General features: G+C 35.9%; 1 protein-coding gene and 1 pseudogene across 3 annotated transcripts in view; one reads left to right on the forward strand and one right to left on the reverse strand.

Annotated features, from left to right (window-relative positions):
• The window catches only part of SOS1 (SOS Ras/Rac guanine nucleotide exchange factor 1), a 142,862-nt gene that overhangs the window by 41,173 nt on the left and 83,194 nt on the right, over nt 1-18,495 (reverse strand). For all 3 annotated transcript variants that reach the window (XM_064572140.1, XM_064572139.1, XM_045884465.3), the window contains exons 7-8: nt 14,002-14,112; nt 13,826-13,924 (exon numbers count right to left, since the gene is read on the reverse strand). In XM_064572140.1, coding sequence (XP_064428210.1) covers nt 13,826-13,924; nt 14,002-14,112 — 210 coding nt within the window. The remainder of the gene's footprint in view (nt 1-13,825; nt 13,925-14,001; nt 14,113-18,495) is intronic.
• On the forward strand, nt 7,246-7,550 carry LOC123850671 (large ribosomal subunit protein eL43-like; annotated as a pseudogene).

Genomic DNA, 18,495 nt, shown 5'->3' on the forward strand with positions numbered 1-18,495 from the left:
AGAAGTGTACATATTAGCGAAACTCAAGCACATTTTCTGTCAGTGGCAAATATACTATATATGCTAGACAGAAAGTCTGTACTTAATAAGGATTGAGTCATCAATAACTACGAATTGTCAATACAACAGGTGGCTATAATTCAAGCAAGCAATTAACTGAGGTATGAGTTATAACAAATGACAAGAATTCAGTCAACTTCTCACCCTGTTTCTGGCTGCCAAAGAGAAGGAGTTAAGAAATAACATTTATCAGTAGTTTTCATGCAACATTTAAGAACATTTACTCTCTGTCATAAAGGAAAAGCCATGAGAAATAAAACCATAAAATATTCAAAGTAATTTGTAAAGGTTTACTTTTCAATGAGCATAATTATTCATTATTACTTTAAGGATTTTATGTTCTTAAGAGATACTCCTTAAAGATCAACAACACATTCCTTTCCAGTTCAACTGATAAAGATCAGTTATACACACATACACGTACTGATGACTTGTGAAAAGTAAACGTATTTCTTACTCAAAGCCTAAACCATTTTATAAAAATAATTTACTTAATCTGCACTTTTTAGTCTCAATTGTGTTGTTTCATGATAATCCCCCAGAAAAAAAGGGAAAAATGTTTTTTTCCCAAAGGATAAAAAAACTTTTATATATATCAAAAAGTACTTAGATATCATTTACTCATAGTATTGCTCTTCAGTATGGCCAGCTAGATTAAAGGAAGTCAATAGCCAAGTGTTCATAAAAGAAAGCTATTATGTTTTTACTTCATGGATATTACTAGTAGGCTGAAGGCTGGACTTTGGGCATGCTCTCAAAATACTCTCTATCCCTATCACTCTAAAACTACCTCTCACATGGCAGAATTTTGGGGGACTAAATGTTACCATTAACCTTACTGAGTTTGGCTTCCAAGGCAGCAATCTCACACTGAAAGCAATGTTCATTAAGAAAGGGCAAAATTAGGGGTGCCTGGGTGGCTCAGTCATTAAGCGTCTGCCTTTGGCTCAGGTCATGATCCCAGAGTCCTGGGATGGAGCCCCTCATCGGGCTCCCTGCTCCGCGGGAAGCCTGCTTCTCCCTCTGACCCTCCCCCTTGCTTGTGTTCCTTCTCTTGCTGTCTCTCTGTCAAATAAATAAATAAAATCTTAAAAAAAAAAAAAAAAAGGACAAAGTTGTATGGGGTGTAACAAAAGCACCACTAAAGAGATCTACTGCACTGAGTTGTTTCAGAATGTAATCACTCAAATATTCGACTCAATAGGATACAAAGTAATTTTTTAGTCTTAAAGAGCTGGCACAAAGAGGTAGCAGAATACTGGGTCCCTCATATTCTACCCTTTTATTTTTTATATTATTAATTCAGGCAAACATACCGTAAGTCATACAAAAACACAGTTTTAGCACACATAAAAAGAGCATGAAAGTAACAAATCCGTTTAGACATGCATTTGATTTTCTATTCTAAAAATGTTTCAAGCTTCTGGGTCATTTATCTACTATTTAACTATAGCATTTCACATACAGAATATACCAATATCTCAAAAATATTGTTAATACATTTTAAAACCACAAACCCAAAGTCTATGTCAAACCCATAAGACTTTACTAATGAAGTAATTTTTAAATGCAATTTTTACCTTCATAGCATTACTCAAACATCTAAAATAAATTTCAATGTAATAAATGACCTTTCTTATAAGCATTTTTGCTTAACATGGCTGATTTAAACTGGGCATTGGTACAGAATAACTGAAGCTAACTACCATCAAAGGGGTGGCTTATTCTTGCTACAGAAACAAAGCAGTGGCAAAGAGTTCAACTGATTCACATAGAATGGCTTCCTTTTGTTTAAAAAAACACAAAACCGGGGCGCCTGGGTGGCTCAGTTGGTTAAGCGACTGCCTTCGGCTCAGGTCATGATCCTGGAGTCCCGGGATCGAGTCCCGCATCGGGCTCCCTGCTCGGCAGGGAGTCTGCTTCTCCCTCTGACCCTCCCCCCTTTCATGTGCTCTCTCTCTCTCTCTCATTCTCTCTCACAAATAAATAAATAAATAAAATCTTTAAAAATAAATAAATAAATAAATAAAATAAAAAAACACAAAACCTTTGAATTCATGTTTTTATATCTAGAAATTAATTTTCCAACATGAGATTATATAAAATGAAGGAACTGCCATGTACTTGATGGCGAAGGCAGGCATGACCCACGATTTCTGAACCTCAGTTCAAGAACCTTTTCAATACACTACCTAAAAAACTGATATGACTTTGAAATACCTATTAAGAAAATATTCACCAAGTAAAAACTATTCCATTCAAATAGGTAAATTGCAATGCACAGGATGATAAAATATACAATCAAGAAATATATAATTGTTTAAGATTTATCTTTATCTTAAATATTGTGTATATATAAAAAGCTTATCACAGAATGGGAAAACACAAGCAAATATGGGGATCGTATTTTGACTGTGGAATGGTTACCTGTATACTCTTTGATGAGATGCTAAGAACAGATTGCAAAGTGGAAAATACACGGTCAAATGGTAAATTTAATTTACTAGTCCTGTAAACCAATGTATGGAATATTATCCAAATTATTCCAGAAACCAACGAATTAAGCCAACTGCTCCTGACTCTTTGCTATCTCATAATTCACACATCCCATTAAGGCTGAGCATAAGAAATGCAATAACCCTCAACTATTCTTTTATAGTAGCAGCACAACTAAAAAGTATGGGTGAAAAAGATGAAATTCATAACTAAAATGAGATTTAGAGATTGTCTGCAGACTTCAATTACTCATACTACTCATTAAGTTAGAAAGTACATTTCATAATTAGTTCCTTTCCCCTCAAAAGTTATTTTATGAGTAGTGATTTCATATATGCAGATAATTTTCTTAAAATATACAAAATTTCAACCAGTAAGTGATGTCAATGATATTAACAAAATTTGATCTTCTTTTACTTAATCAGCCTAAACCCCCATTTTCCCCCAAGGGAAATAGAATAAACAGTATAAATTTGTAGTATAAACAGTATAAATTTATAGTATAAGTAGTATAGTTCTTCCATAATTATAATTTATATAATATCTGTATTAAATTAGCCAGTGTATTACATTAGCCAATATAAAAATGAAATCTTAAAGTGTAAATTATAACATAACTTATAATTCATTGTTAGGAAATAAAAGCAAAATTCTCAAAGCTTTTTGAGGAAAGTCACAAGTTTTATTGAGATAATTAAGTGTGGTCCTTTGTATATTTTTAGAAACTATTTAGAATATTGATAGCTGAGTGGAAAAAAACTCAAAAGGGCAGATCAACAGGGGAAAGCCCATCAAGTTCCATTCGGAATGAAATTAGCAAATATTCGTCCTTCACTGTTGCCCCTCCTACTGCTGTAAACACCATAGCCATAACAAATACTGCAGAAAAGCTATAAAAATGCAAGAATTTCCAGTAACGGTAGTGAAGTGAAGAGGTCTTGAGAGCCCTCCCACAGATAACAATTATATAATCTGGACAAAATGTAAAAATAACTATTTGTAGGCACTGGAAAACACCTAAAAGAAAGCATAAGCCAGCAGCAGCAATTACTCTTGAAAAGCTACAACTCGCAGGTGTATACACTTGTGAGATTCAGGCTTTCCCCAAACTCTCATGGCAATACAGTGGGAAAGAATGAGAGGAAAAGAGCCTCTATGGGCTAGAGATAAAAGAGCACAGTTTAAGAGGAAATTTAAGGGGGAAATCTGGAAATGAATGAACTGCTGACGGGCTGAAACCCAAAATCTGAAAATAAACTCTCTCCAGGTACCTGGCTGATTGCTAAACCCTTACATGCATGGAAAGACCCCGAGGAAGCCTGGCAAAAAAGCAGGCAGAGACCAAAGAGGAATCTATTCTTGAAAGACAGAACTCTAATGGATGAGTTCTGAGGCTTTTAAAGAACTGAGTTTATTCCCCAAATGTACACAGCTCAGGTAGCAGAAAGCTGAAGCCTTACTGGTTTCAGGTGCCAGGGGGTAAAGCTTAAAGCTGACAGGGTAGCTGGAAATTAAGGGGGAAATCTCTGGGCATAAGGGAACCACAGAGACTGTGCCCCCAAATCTGAACACAATCTCTGCCCAAACACTTGTCTGACTGCCAAATCATACATGTGTAGGGGAGACCCAAGAGAATCAGCTAAAAAAGTAGCATATGGAAATCCTAGAAAGTGAACAGAGATATCGGTTGCTTCACAATATAGAAGAGACAAATTTGCAGCTGAGTCCAGGAAAGTTAACTGCCTAGTAAAGCAAAACACAATAATCCAAAAACAAGAACCCCAACAATCCTCAACACAATAGAATCCAGAATTGTTAACGAGCAAACAACAAGAAAATGTAACCCATGTTCAGGGGGAGAAAAGTCAGTTAATAGAAAATGACTCCAAGTGGGCCCAGGTGTTGAATTTAAGAAAGGCTTCAAAGTGGCTTTTATGATCATGTTCAAAGAATTAAATGAAAACATGGTCTTACTGAGTGGACAGACAGGGAGCCTGTGGAAACTGTAAAACAAAATCCAAATGGAAGTTCTACAGTAAGCAAGATAATAACTAATAGTTCTACTGACAGATTAATAAAAATTACTAATTTGAAGAACAAGGAAGGATAAAATTTAAGAAAAATGAACAGTCTCATAGATCTGTGGGACAACACAAAGTAGTTCAACATACATTAACTGGAGTTCCAGGAGAGGAAATGAAATAAAAATGGCAGAAAATGCAAGCATAATGGAAAAGCAAGTTAAAATCTGAAGTGTGGAAAGGAGTTTGAAACTTTAAACAGGAATATCAACCCTAAAAAGTGTTAGATGTTAACACTCATTTACGAAAATAAAATACCTTTTAAAACCATCTCTCTGTTTTTATCAGAGAAAAAATTACCAAAATAATAAATGCACCCCACAGTTTAGTTGATTTAAAATTTAAAATTAGAGTAATACAATAGTCAGCTTTATTATTACAATGGCTACTGAATTTCACTACCCTATGCTTAACTTCAGACATTTAACGTCTGCAGTCAGATATAATACCATTTAGCTCATTGGTTTGAGTTCATGGTTTCTGGATAAGAATTTCCAAATTTAGAAATCTAGTTCAAGGGAATGGAAGCTAGACAGACCTCTGTTGGACTTATTTTTATGACAGAAGCTATGTTTTCTAAACCTTCTCTTATTGCTGGTATTAAGTCATCAGCTCATGGGCAGAATAAAAAATGGTCTGAAGCATATAGCAGTTAAACCAGACACAGAACATGAAAAAAAAAAAGATAAAAATGATCTAGAGTACATGTTTGATATTGTCCAGCTCCCAAACTGGAAAAGCAGCAAACCAAAGCCATTAACAAACGTATACAAGATGTTTGTAGTGCAGATTTCTTTTTCTTTTTTTTTTTAAGATTTATTTTGAGAGAGAGAACATGTGCACACGGGGGTGGGGGGGTGAGCAGAGGGAGAGGGAGAAGCAGGCTCCCTACTGAGCAGGGAGCCCAATGTGGGGCTTGATCCCAGGACCCTGGAATCATGTCCTGAGCCAAAGGCAGAAACTTAACCATCTGAGCCACCCAGGCACCCCTTGTTTAGCATTCTTTTTTTTTTTAAAGACTATTTTGGGAGGATAAAATCTTTTAATTTTAACATTTCTCAATTTTTTATCCTAAATTTTCCACTCATTGTACCATTCAGTTCTAAGTTTTTATCTATAATCCTTTTCCACAATTCCTGTACTTAAACATTTGCAGCTACAATTTTTGTAGTATTTGCGATTTTAAGGGGAAAAGGGGTCAATCTTCAAATCAGTGTGCTATGCAAAAAATCTAGGAATATTAGAAAATTTAATGTTAAATTTTGTTTTTTTTATTTCTTTTTAAATATTTTATTTTAATTTCTACACCCAACACGGGGCTCAAATTTATAATCCCAAGATCAAGAGTCACATGCTCCACCAACTGAGCCAGCCAGGCAACCAAATGTTAATTTTTTTTTTTAAGATTTTATTTATTTATTTGAAAGAGAGCGAGAGAATGAGAGAGAGAGAGCACATGAGAAGGGGGAGGGTCAGAGGGAGAAGCAGACTCCCTGCCGAGCAGGGAGCCCGATGCGGGACTCGATCCCGGGACTCCAGGATCATGACCTGAGCCGAAGGCAGTCGCTTAACCAAATGAGCCACCCAGGTGCCCCAAAATGTTAAATTTTAACATATAGCAAGAGTCTAACCATCTGAGTCTTCAGATTAAAGTTGTTAGTGTTCTTATTTTCTAAAATAAAGCTTGTGATCAAGATGAACACCGCAATGTTATAATGAAATAACATCAACTACAATACTTACTATTCTGTTGGTCCTCAATTTAATCTTACTTAAAAACACATGGTTGTAATGATCTGTTAAAATTAAACTCGGACATGTTTTCTCTCAATTATTTTGCTAATCTTGTACTTTTTAATACCAATAAAACCTAAGAAAGGTATAGAGATTTTAAGTGTTAAATATTCTATTTTTTCATTTAAGACAAAGCATACATGATAACCCCAAACCCAATTATATACACGTAGTCTTATTCAGATGATTAAGTTAGTAATTTTGTATTCGTGTCCGTTTTTACCTGCCTATAGTCCATCCTGCTAAAAGTCCGTTGGCTTTTCACTAGATTTTTATGACTAAAATGAAATTTTAAAATCTAAGATCAGAATGAAATGATACTTAAATTGGCTTAATATAAAACTATATATATGGGTTTAAGAAAGTCATTATATACTGGAAAATCAGAAAACCAAAAATGAATATAATTCTATAGCATACCAAAAACGAATTGTAATGGGTTGAACTGTGTTCAAGTCCTAACCTCTGGTACCTGCAAATGTTATCTTATTTGAAAATTGGGTCTTTGCAGATATAATCAAGTTGAGATGAGGTCATATTGGATTAGGGTGGGCCTTACACCTGTTGACTTAGCACCTTTGTAAGACAGAGGACAAGGCGGGGCGCCTGGGTGGCTCAGTCGTTAGGCGTCTGCCTTCGGCTCAGGTCGTGATCCCAGGGTCCTGGGATCGAGCCCCACATCGGGCTCCCTGCTTAGTGGGAAGCCTGCTTCTCCCTCTCCCACTCCCCCTTCTTGTGTTCCCTCTCTCGCTGTGTCTCTCTCTTTCAAATAAATAAATAAACTCTTTTTAGCCCAGACCTAGTTTGCGGCAACATGGCTAAACACACCAAGAAGGTCGGAATCATGGGTAAATAGGGGACCCGTTATGGTGCCTCCCTCAGGAAAATGGTGAAGAAGATTGAAATAAGCCAGCACGCCAAGTACACTTGCTCCTTCTGTGGCAAAACCAAGATGAAAAGATGAGCTGTGAGGATCTGGCATTGTGGCTCCTGCATGAAAACCGTCGCTGGTGGCGCCTGGACCTACAACACCACTTCTGCCATCACAGTAAGTCAGCCATCAGAAGACTGAAGGAATTGAAAGACCAGCAGAAGCTCCACCATTTGAAACATTGCTAGCCTATAATAAATGGGTTAATTTATGTAACAAAAAGAGAGAGAGAGAGAGAGGAGACTTGGATGCAGAGATAAGAGAAGAATGTGAAGCTGTGAGGAAAGCCACGTGAAGATGGAGGCAAGGAATGAAGTGATGGCACTGACAAGCCAAGAGCTACCAAGGATTGCTAGGATCCACCAGAAGCTAAGAGGCAGGATTCTGCTCTAAAGTCTTGAGAGGGAGTATGGTTCTGCTGACACCCTAATTTTGGACTTCTAGTCTCTAGAGCTGTGCTATTGTTTTTAAGCCACGCAGTCTGTGGTGCTTTGCTCTGGCAGCCCTAAGAAATGAATACACTAATGTACATATAACAGTATAGATCTGAACCCAATTTTTTTAAATTGAGGGAAACTTACTTTTCCTTAGATTATATGGTCAACATATTTACATAGTCCCAAGTAACAACTATAAATTTGTTTAATAAAGCAAATTAAACTTCACATTGAAAAAAGAGTATTATTTTTCAGTTTTAGTAGTATTCAAGTCTTACACTTACTTAATTATTTAGCTAAAGTTTAAAGAATTCCAAGTCTCCGGGGCACCTGGGTGGTTCAGTCCATTAAGCATCCGAATGTTGATTTTGTCTCAGGTCATGATCTTGGGGTCATGGAATTGAGCCCTGCATCAGGCTCTGTGATCAGCGGGGAGTTGCTGGAGATTCTCTCCTTCTTCTTCTTCTTTTTTAAAGATTTATTTATTTATTTTAGAGAGAGTGAGCATGAGCAAGCACAGGGAGGGGGAGAGGGAGAGAGGGAGAGAGTGAGAGAGAGAGAGAGAGTGACAGAGTGAGAGAAACTTTAGCAGACTCCGTCCCGAGCATGGAGTCCTAAGAGGGGTTTGATCTCAACACCCTGATATCATGACCTGAGCCAAAACCAAGAGTCGGATGCTTAACCAACTGTGCCACCCAGGGGTCCCAGATTCTCTCCTCCTACTACTCCCCCCTGCTCGTGTGCTCATTCTCTAACAAATAAATAAATCTTATTAAAAAATTCTAAGTTTCCAAAATTAGTGTAATTACATACAATTTACAATTAAGCTTCTTTTTTTTTTTTTTTAAAGATTTTATTTATTTATTTGACAGAGAGAGACACAGCGAGAGAGGGAACACGAGCAGGGGGAGTGGGAGAGAGAGAAGCAGGCTTCCCGTGGAGCAGGGAGCCCGATGCGGGGCTCGATCCCAGGACCCTGGGACCATGACCTGAGCCGAAGGCAGACGCTTAAAGACTGAGCCACCCAGGTGCCCCCAATTAAGCTTGTTTTAAAATATAAGACATTTATAGGAATTCTAAGGAAAGCTTACTTATTTTTGTTTTATTTTTGCCATTAATTTTTTTTTTTAAGTTTTATTTATTTGACAGAGAGAAAAACAGCCAGACAGGGAACACAAGCAGGGGGAGTGGGGAAGGGAGAAGCAGGCTTCCTGTTGAGCAGGGAGCCCGATGCGGGACTCGATCCCAGGACCCTGGGATCATGACCTGAGCCGAAGGCAGACGCTTAACGACTGAGCCACCCAGGCACCCTGTCATTAATTTTTTTTAACAAGCATTTATTGTCTAAGTGCCAGACACTACTAGGCATGAGAATTCAAAGCTACTCAGGGCTCACATCCATTATGTGGGGAGCACGGCCTAAAACAAGGTAGACAATAAAAATGGGACAAGTTCTGTGAGGAAGTATAAAGAGAGGGAACATGGTAAAAGGATCAGCCTAAGGAACCAAGGGAAACTTGACGGAGAAACCAAGATTTGAACAAACTCTTTGACAAGCAGGAATTTCTCAGATGAAAAGGGAAGGCAGAAATAGAAGAGAAATTCCAGGGAAATTAGAACAAAAGGAAAGTGGAATCCTGAACAGGTTTGATACATCCAGGGCTGCTAAAAATTGAGATGAGCTGGAAAGAGGGTAAAGAATTTAGACTTTCCGTCAAAGTCGATAGGGAACCAACCACACTTTTTAAAACTGAAAGTTCCATGAGGCATAAAGGCCATACAGGAAGCCACTATAGTAGTCCCAGCAAGATACGCTGGGGGGCCTGGACCAAGGCAGGGTTAGTGAAATGTAGAGAACAAGTAACTTCCAGAAATTCTTACGGTTTAAAGATATACTTATTTATTTGAAAGAGAGAGAGACAGCACACACACAGGGGTGGGTTAGGGGCAAAGGGAGAGGGAGAGAGAATCCCAAACAGACTCCATGCTGAGTGCAGAGCCTCACACCAGGCCAATCTCATGACCCTGAGATCACGATCTGAACCAAAACCAAGAGTCGGATGCTTAACCGACTGCGCCACCCAGGTGCCCCAGAAATGTATTGTTTTAAAATGGTTTTATGTTGGAGAATCCACCAAAAAACAAAACAAAACAAACAAAAACAAAAAACCTACTAGAACTGATAAATGAATTCAGTAAGGTCTCAGGATACACAATTAATATACAGAAATCTGTTACATTTTTATACGCTAATAATGAAGTAGCAGAAAGAGAATTTAAGAAAACAATCCAATTTACAATTGCACCAAAAATAATAAAGTACCTAGAAATAAATTTAACCAAGTAGGTGAAAGACCTCTACTCCAAAAACTGTGAAACACTGATGACAGAAACTCAGATGACACAAACTAATGGAAAGATATTCCATGCTCATGGATCAGAAAATCAATATTGTTAAAATGTCCACACTACCCAAAGCAATCTACAGATTTAACATAATCCCTATCAAAACACTAACATTTTTCATGGAACTAGAACAAATAATACTAAAACTTGTATGGAACCACACAAGACCCCAAATAGCCAAAGCAATCTTGAGACAGAAGAACAAAGCTGGATGTATCAGAACCCTAGATTTCAAAATACATTATAAAGTTGTAGTAATCCAAACAGTACAGCACGGGCAAAAAAACAGACATATAGATCAAAAGAACTGAATAGAGAGCCCAGAAATAAAACTTTATATGGTCAATTAATCTATAACAAAGAAAGCAAGAATATGCAGCGGGTAAAAGACAGTCTCTTCAACAAATGGTGCTGGGAAAACTGGACAGCTACATACAAAAGAATGAAACTGGACCACGTTCTTGCACCATACACAAAAATAAACTCAAAATGGATGAAAGACCTAAATGTGAGACCTGAAACCATAAAACTCCTAGAAGAAAACAGGTATTCATTTCTTTGATATCGGCTATAGAAACATTTTTTCAGATATGTCTCTTCAGGTAGGGGAAACAAGCAAAATTAAACTTTGGGTCTATACCAAAATAAAAATCTTTTGCACAGTGAAGGAAGCAATCAACAAAAATAAGAAGGCAACCTATTGAATGGGAGACGATATTTGCAAATGATATATCCAGTAAGGGGTTACTATCCAAAATATATTAAAAAACTTATACAACTCAATGCCAAACCCACAAGTAATCCAATTAGAAAATGGGCAGAGGACCTGAACAGACATTTTTCCAAAGAAGACATACAGATGCCCAACAGAGCACATGAAAAGATGATCAACATCACTGATCAAATCAAAACTACAATGAGGTATCACCTTCCACTTATCAAAATGGCTAAAATAAAAAATACAAGAAATAACAAGTGTTGGTAAGGATGTGGAGAAAAAGGAACCCTCATGCACTGTTGGTGGGAATGTAAACTGGTACAGCCACTACAGAGAACAGTATGGAGGTTCCTTGAAAAATTAAAAATGTGATCCTGTAATTCTGCTACTGGGTATTTACCCAAGAAACACAAAAACACTAATTTGAAAAGATATATGCACCCCTATGTTTACTGCAGCATTATTTACAATAGCCAAATCATGGAAGCAGACCAAGCGTCCACTGATAGATGAATAAAGAAGATGCAGTGTATATATACAATGGAATATTATTCAGGTACAAAAAAGAATGAGATTTTGCCATTTGCAACAATATGGATGGACCTACAGTGTAATGCTAGATGAAATAAGTCACTGACAGAAAGACAAATACCACATGATTTCACTCATACGTGGAATTTAAGAAACAAATGAACAACAAAGAAAAAAAGAGGACAAACAAACAAACAAACAAACAAACAAAAAGACTTAAATACAGAGAACAAATTGATGGTTGCCAGAGGGAGGTAGGTGAGGATCCCCTGAAGTAGTTAAAGGGGATTCTTGATGAGCACTGAGGAATGTATAGAATCACTGAATCATTATCCTGAAACCAATACAAAACTGTGTGTTAACATAAAACAAAAATATAAAAGGGTTTCATGGTCTAATTAATTTGGGAAGCCCTAGAAAACAATTGGATTGCTTTATTGCACAATTTTATAAAGTCTTTAATATTCTAATGTACTTTGAAAATTTCTAGGAGTATATAATTAAGGATGTAGTCTTCCTCCAACATATCTAACCACTGCACATCCCCCCCTCACCAACTTTTTATTGAGAGTATCTCATGGGACTAGCATCTCAAAGAATATTCTTTGAAAATACTGCTCACTGAAAATATTTAATTAAGCAACATACCAACAAATAGAAATTGAAAAATAAGTACAAATAATACCTTAGTACTGAGGGAATGCAGATTAAAAAGGAGGGATCACAGTCTGTGGGATTAATTAGGCAAGGTTTCCCACTCAATATACTGCTAATTCTGCAATGGAACTTTAGGCAGTAAGATGAACTAGGGATACATATGCTTAAACCAGTAGAAATCTTTTAAATTGCTGAATGATGTTTTAAAATAAAAACTCTACTACCACAACTTACAATTTTAAAAATTTTAATTGCCTGTATTGGGGGGGGTAAATAATTTCCTATATTATTAAGCTGATTAGATTTTACAGCCTTTTCAACCTTCATCAAAGCTTCTTGTTCTTTCTTATAAATTAATAACTGCTTCTAGGTTTCATTTGGCCTTTAATGCTTCAGAATGTCATTACTGTCTCAGGTTAAAATCCCATTATCAAATAAACTATTATGAACAAGGATTCTATATAACAAACTTGTTTGCAAATATCCTGTTAGGACTGTGGTTTGTCATAATAAATTCTTTGTAAAGAATGGTTTTGTATAACAAATGCTTCCTCTTGATTATCCTCTTAAAATAATCATTCTATATTACCAAAGACCTTAAATGGTATGCTGTTTTCAGTCTAGAATGGAGAGCTAAGAGCTCTGTAATTCTGCTTGGTGATTAAATCCTTTAACTCCCTTGGTCTTTCTCCAGTTCAAACATTCCTACTTGAGAAATCTAACTAAGGTCCAAATTCCTACAATGTAAAAAGATGGGACTTCGTTCACTGATTCATTATAGAGAGCCCATTTCAGCATGTACTCCTGCAAACTGTAAATATAATTTCTGCTAATAAATTCTCCATAACAAAATCATGATATTAAATAGAATTTTTCTTTAATGAAGCAAACATTCTTTTAAAAGTTAAAGAAATAATAGTATTAACCCATGTCTTATTTTGTCTCTATGGGGCTAGTTCATTAAGAGTAAACAGAGTATGTTTATTATTTCATTCCTTATTTTAAATTTTTGAAAAAAAAATTGATGTTTTCTTAGGACATATTATCCATAAGCCAAAGGAGACATCATTAGATATATACATAAGAAGTTTAAAAGTAAATCACTTTGAGCTACACCAATGAATTATAACTTACACAGACTAAGGGTCCCTTTTTCCTTAAGTGCGAAAAAGGAAAAGGGGGAAAAAAATCAAAATCCTTTCCTTTCAGTGTTTCTTAAATTGAATATTTTGAACTGTGATCATAAGAAATTTTTACTGGGATTATACATAGTTTACTATTTCTAAAGTAATGTTAAGCAGTTTTATAGAGACAGTTACAAACTTGAGCAATGAAAATTAGGTGATTAATATTCTCCATTTCTTTGGCATTCTCTCTACATTGGGTCCCTTATCTAAGTCCCTGAATCAATCTGCTGAGGTCCCCAAATGGAGACATGGATGCGTAAGTCCAAGGTTGTTTCCAAACAACTGGCCCTGTAAGCAAAAAGGGCACAAGATAAAAATATCTGATGACTGCTTTAAAATTCACTATTAAAACTAGAGAAAATATGCCACTCTTTTGCAGATTCATTTACATTTTATTCTTAACTAGAAAAAGCAATTAGATATAGACCAATGCTCATGGGTGCTCACATAATAATTCACAAATAAATTGATAAAAAAAATTGCATCACATTTGAATGTTTTATAAATAGCAGTAAGAGTTTTCTTACCTTCAAAAGTTCAAAGTAATGTAGACAGTGGTAAACAGGGGCTAGAAGTAGCCTGGGTAAAACATACTGAACAGCTTCTTTGAAACCTTCGCCTATTGACTAAAAAACAAAGTAATTAATTTTTTTTTAAGTTTACTTTTCAGACATCATATATCTTGTTTTAAAAATTACTATACCTGTAAATAGAGTGCCGCTCCAGGCTTTGATAACTGACTAAGGAAGCGATCATGAAAACCAGGCCGTAAAATATCTCGAGCATATGATTCATATGGATCAAATGCCAGTTCCTTAGAAAATAAAAAGGTAAAACATAATCTTTCTCCAAGTTAAAATATAAATAACTTACCACCAGAAATACAGAAAGATTAAATTATAGGTACATCTAAGCTAGCACAATTATGTACCTCTTTTAAAGCCTCCCAACAAAATTACAGGGCTATTAATTATGATTTTAATAGGGTAAGTTTAATATTCTCCAGTAAGAGAGTAAGTAAATCAGTTCTTTCTGACGAATAATGGCATCCCTATATGTTATGACACCTCTCCTCAAAGGGTTCTAGTACAGGATTATCAACAAAAGTGGTCGTAAGAATGGCAAGACTTTTGGTTCTGGAAAACAAAGTTTAGCCGGAACAACAATGAATACAGACATCAACAACGAGGTTAAGTATAAACCTTTAGAATATGGGTGCCCAACATTTATTTTCTCATGGTTATTTCTTAGTGGTAGACTTTTACTTTCGCATTCTTTAAGCCGGAGGTAACAGTTTATATCATCTAAAACTCATTGTTACAGTTTTCACAAGCAATTAAACAACAGTTTAATCCAAATTGCCAAAAATTCTATTATCATCAATCATTAATAAACTAAACAATTTTCATGGTTAGGTCTAAAAGAGTACAATCTATTGGTTTTGATGATTCCTGAGGAAAAAGAGAACAGTTGTCTTGATTATAGCAGGAGTCATCCTATGCCCTATTCCTGGTTTAAAAAAACAAAAAAAACAGGAAAATTGTACTCTAGATTCTAGCAAGAGCTCATTCTAGGATGGGGAATTCTAGAAAGAGGAAGAGGACATCTAGTGGAGGAGTACAGAAGGAAGAGGGACTGACAGAACAAATGATGTTTATGTTCATTACCCTTAATGTTGTTTCTTAGATTTTTTTTTTTAAGGAAAGACTGAATAATAAAAATACAAGATCAGAAATCAGAAAACCTGAATCTTTGTGAAATATAATATAGCATATAAAGTTCTAAGTCATCCTGAATTCCTTAACTGGCTCCTGATTCATTTCCCAATTTCAACTCCTTCAACTACTTTCCCAACTAAAAATTTCTATGGTAATATAACACTGGAAATTGCAGTCCACTGTAGATTTTACAAGAATGGATAGTAAGGTTTCAACAATAGTAACAGAAAGGAGTCAGGTATGAACAGAGTAGATGGGAAAGAGGAATAAAAATGTGATTTGATGCTTTTATCGTGGGTCTCTTGAACTCTAGAAATCATCTTGTACAGCAGATAATGTTTGCCCTCCCCCTCTTTCAATAAACTCTAATTTACTACAGAATTTTTAGGACAACTATATATATATATAAAATAAAGGCATACAGCAAAGTGGCTTAAGAGCATAACTTTAGAGTCACAGAGACCCAGATTCCAATTCTGATCGTGTGAGCTTTGATAAACTAAGCCAGTTTCTTCATTGGAAAACGAATAATACCTAATTTCAAGGGGGTTGTTTTAGGAATTAAACAAGACATCATATGCAAAATGCTTACAAAATGCTTACTATGCATGCACATAGGAAGCACTGAATAAACAGTCCCCAGTATTATCATTCTAAATAGCTAATTTCAAAAAAACCTAACTACTAACTAGGAATCCAACCTCTCATCACAGTTTTATTCTTCAGAATAAATTTGTAGAATTGCAAGCCCTTCTAAGAATCCTTGTATAAGTTAACCGATTTTATGGTTAGTTTACTGATTAAATACTTAGAAGATTCACAAAAAAAATTATCAATATATTGTGTATTAATGATTAAAAATATAAAGTATTCTAAACACACAGAAAAATAGAGAACAACCTAACATAACTATATTCACCATGTAGCTCAAAATAGTTCAACATCTTATAATACTTGTTCCAGCTTTAAAAAAAAAAAAAATAAGTATCATGGTAATTGATCCTCCTGAGCTCCCTTTCACAAGCTTATCTCCTCCCTTACTGATCCCCAAAGGAAATCACTGTCCTGAATTTGAATTTTATCATTCCCATGTATGTTTTTATATAATTACATATGTATCAAGAAATAAGGCAATTCTTTTGCAATTTGCACTTTACATTCAAAGTTGTGTCCCAGATTTATCCATTTGGATTAATGTGGTTTCTTCCATTCATTAATTCTAAACTCTGTAACATTCTATTGTATAAATATGTATTTTTTGAGATAATTTAGATTCACATGCAGTTACAAGAAGTAACATAGAAAGATCCTGTGTGCACACTGTCAGTTTCCCATCACAGTAACATTTTGCAACAGTACAATATAGTGCAATATCACAATCTGGCCATTGACACTGACGTAGTAAAGTATGCAACATTTCTATCACCACAGGGATCTCTCTTACTGCCTTTTTGTAAGAAAGGTTTTTAAGGTTTTATTTTTTTTAAGTAATCTCTACACCCAATCTGGGGCTCAAACTCACAACCCGCGATCAAATCACACGCTCCACTGACTAAGCCAGTCAGGTGCCCCTCCTCCTGTTGCCCTTTTAGAATCACATCTCACTCCCTCCTATTAGCACCCAAATCTAAATTATGTATTTTTTCTTTTGTAGCTCATGCTTTGGGTGTCAGATATATCTAAGAATCCTTTGCTGAAGCCAAGGTTGTGAAGACTTAGCCATGCTTTCTTCTAAGTTTTATAATTTTAGCTCTAATATTAGATCCATTTTATGTTTGTATATGGTATGAGGCAAAACGTTCAAATTCATTCTTTCATGTTTCTCATAACTTTATAGGGTCTTTTTGTAAAAAGAATTTTTAAAATTTTAATCTTTTATGGTTTGCACTCTCTGTTCTTTGAGAAACCCTTTCTATCTCAAAGTCATAAACATATTCTCCTAAATTCGCTTCTGAATTTTTCAAGTTTCCTTTTCATTTTTAGATTTTTAATCTGCTGATAACTTGGCTTTGAAGTGAGCTAAGGATGGAATTTTTTCTTTTCACATGGATAACCAGTTTTGACCCAGCATCATTTTTTAATTCGTTTGTTCTTTCTCTACTGGTTAATAATGCAACCTTGGTCACAGATCATGTGTGTACATATATTTTTTTCAGGGCACTCTATTCTGTTGCACTGTTTATACCTACACCAATGCTACACTCTTTATTTACTGTGGCTACATAATAAATTTTAAAATTTGACAAAACAAATCCTCATAACTGGTTCTTCCTCAAAATTTTAATTTTTGTCCCTTCATTCTTCCACATGAGTTTTAGGCCGAGTTCGCTATGCACTGGATTTAGAGATTATTTGGGAGACAACTAGTATCATTATACTACTGAGTCTTTCCATACATGAACATAATATGTATTTCTACTTATTCAGATCTTCTTTATGAATCTAATTATTTTACGATTTTCTTAACTGGTCTAGAGTATTTACTGGGCTTATTTCTGAGTGTCTTATAGTTTTGTTTCTATAGTGGAGTATTTTTCCTTTAATGTCATGTATTCAATGGGTGATAACTGAGCATAGTAATGCTATCAATTTTTATGCTAATCTTTTATGTGGCAACTATACTGAACTTGCCTAATAGTTCTAATACTACATAAATCTTGGGTTTGCCATGTTTACATGTTTTTGAACTTCCTACAAATGGAATTACATAGTGTTTTGAATGTCCTTTTTTTTTTTTTTTAAAGATTTATTTATTTGACAGAGAGAGACATAGAGAGAGAGGGAACACAAGCAGGGGGATTGGGAGAGGGAGAAGCAGGCTTCCCCGCGGAGCAGGGAGCCCGATGTGGGGCTCGATTCCAGGGTCCTGGGATCACGACCTGAGCCAAAGGCAGACGCTTAACAACTGAGCCACCCAGGCGCCTTTTTTTTTTTTTTTTTAAAGATTTATTTATTTATTTGAGAGAGAATGAGAGAGAGCACATGAGATGGGGGGAGGGTCAGAGGGAGAAGCAGACTCCCCGCCGAGCAGGGAGCCCGATGCGGGACTCGATCCAGGGACTCCAGGATCATGACCTGAGCCGAAGGCAGTCGCTTAACCAACTGAGCCACCCAGGTGCCCTTGAATGTCCTTATACGGTTCACCATATATTGCCCTTTTAAACAAATTTTTTTTTAAGATTTTATTTATTTATTTGACAGAGAGAGATACAGCAAGAGAGGGAACACAAGCAGGGGGAGTGGGAGAGGGAGAAGCAGGCTTCCCGCGGAGCAGGGAGCCCAATGCGGGACTCGATCCCAGGACCCCGGGATCATGACCTGAGCTGAAGGCAGACGCTTAACGACTGAGCCACTGAGGTACCCCTATTGCCCTTTTTTTAAAATTGGTAGTTCATTTTTTTTTAATTGCCATATAGCATTTCACTGTGTGAATATGTGACAAATTATCCATCATGAATAAACCTGCTATGAACATTCTT

This window comes from Mirounga angustirostris, unplaced genomic scaffold (assembly GCF_029215605.1).
Source record: "Mirounga angustirostris isolate CCGP_5_RB_7025 unplaced genomic scaffold, mMirAng1.0.hap1 SCAF_10, whole genome shotgun sequence".
NCBI lineage: Eukaryota > Metazoa > Chordata > Mammalia > Carnivora > Phocidae > Mirounga > Mirounga angustirostris.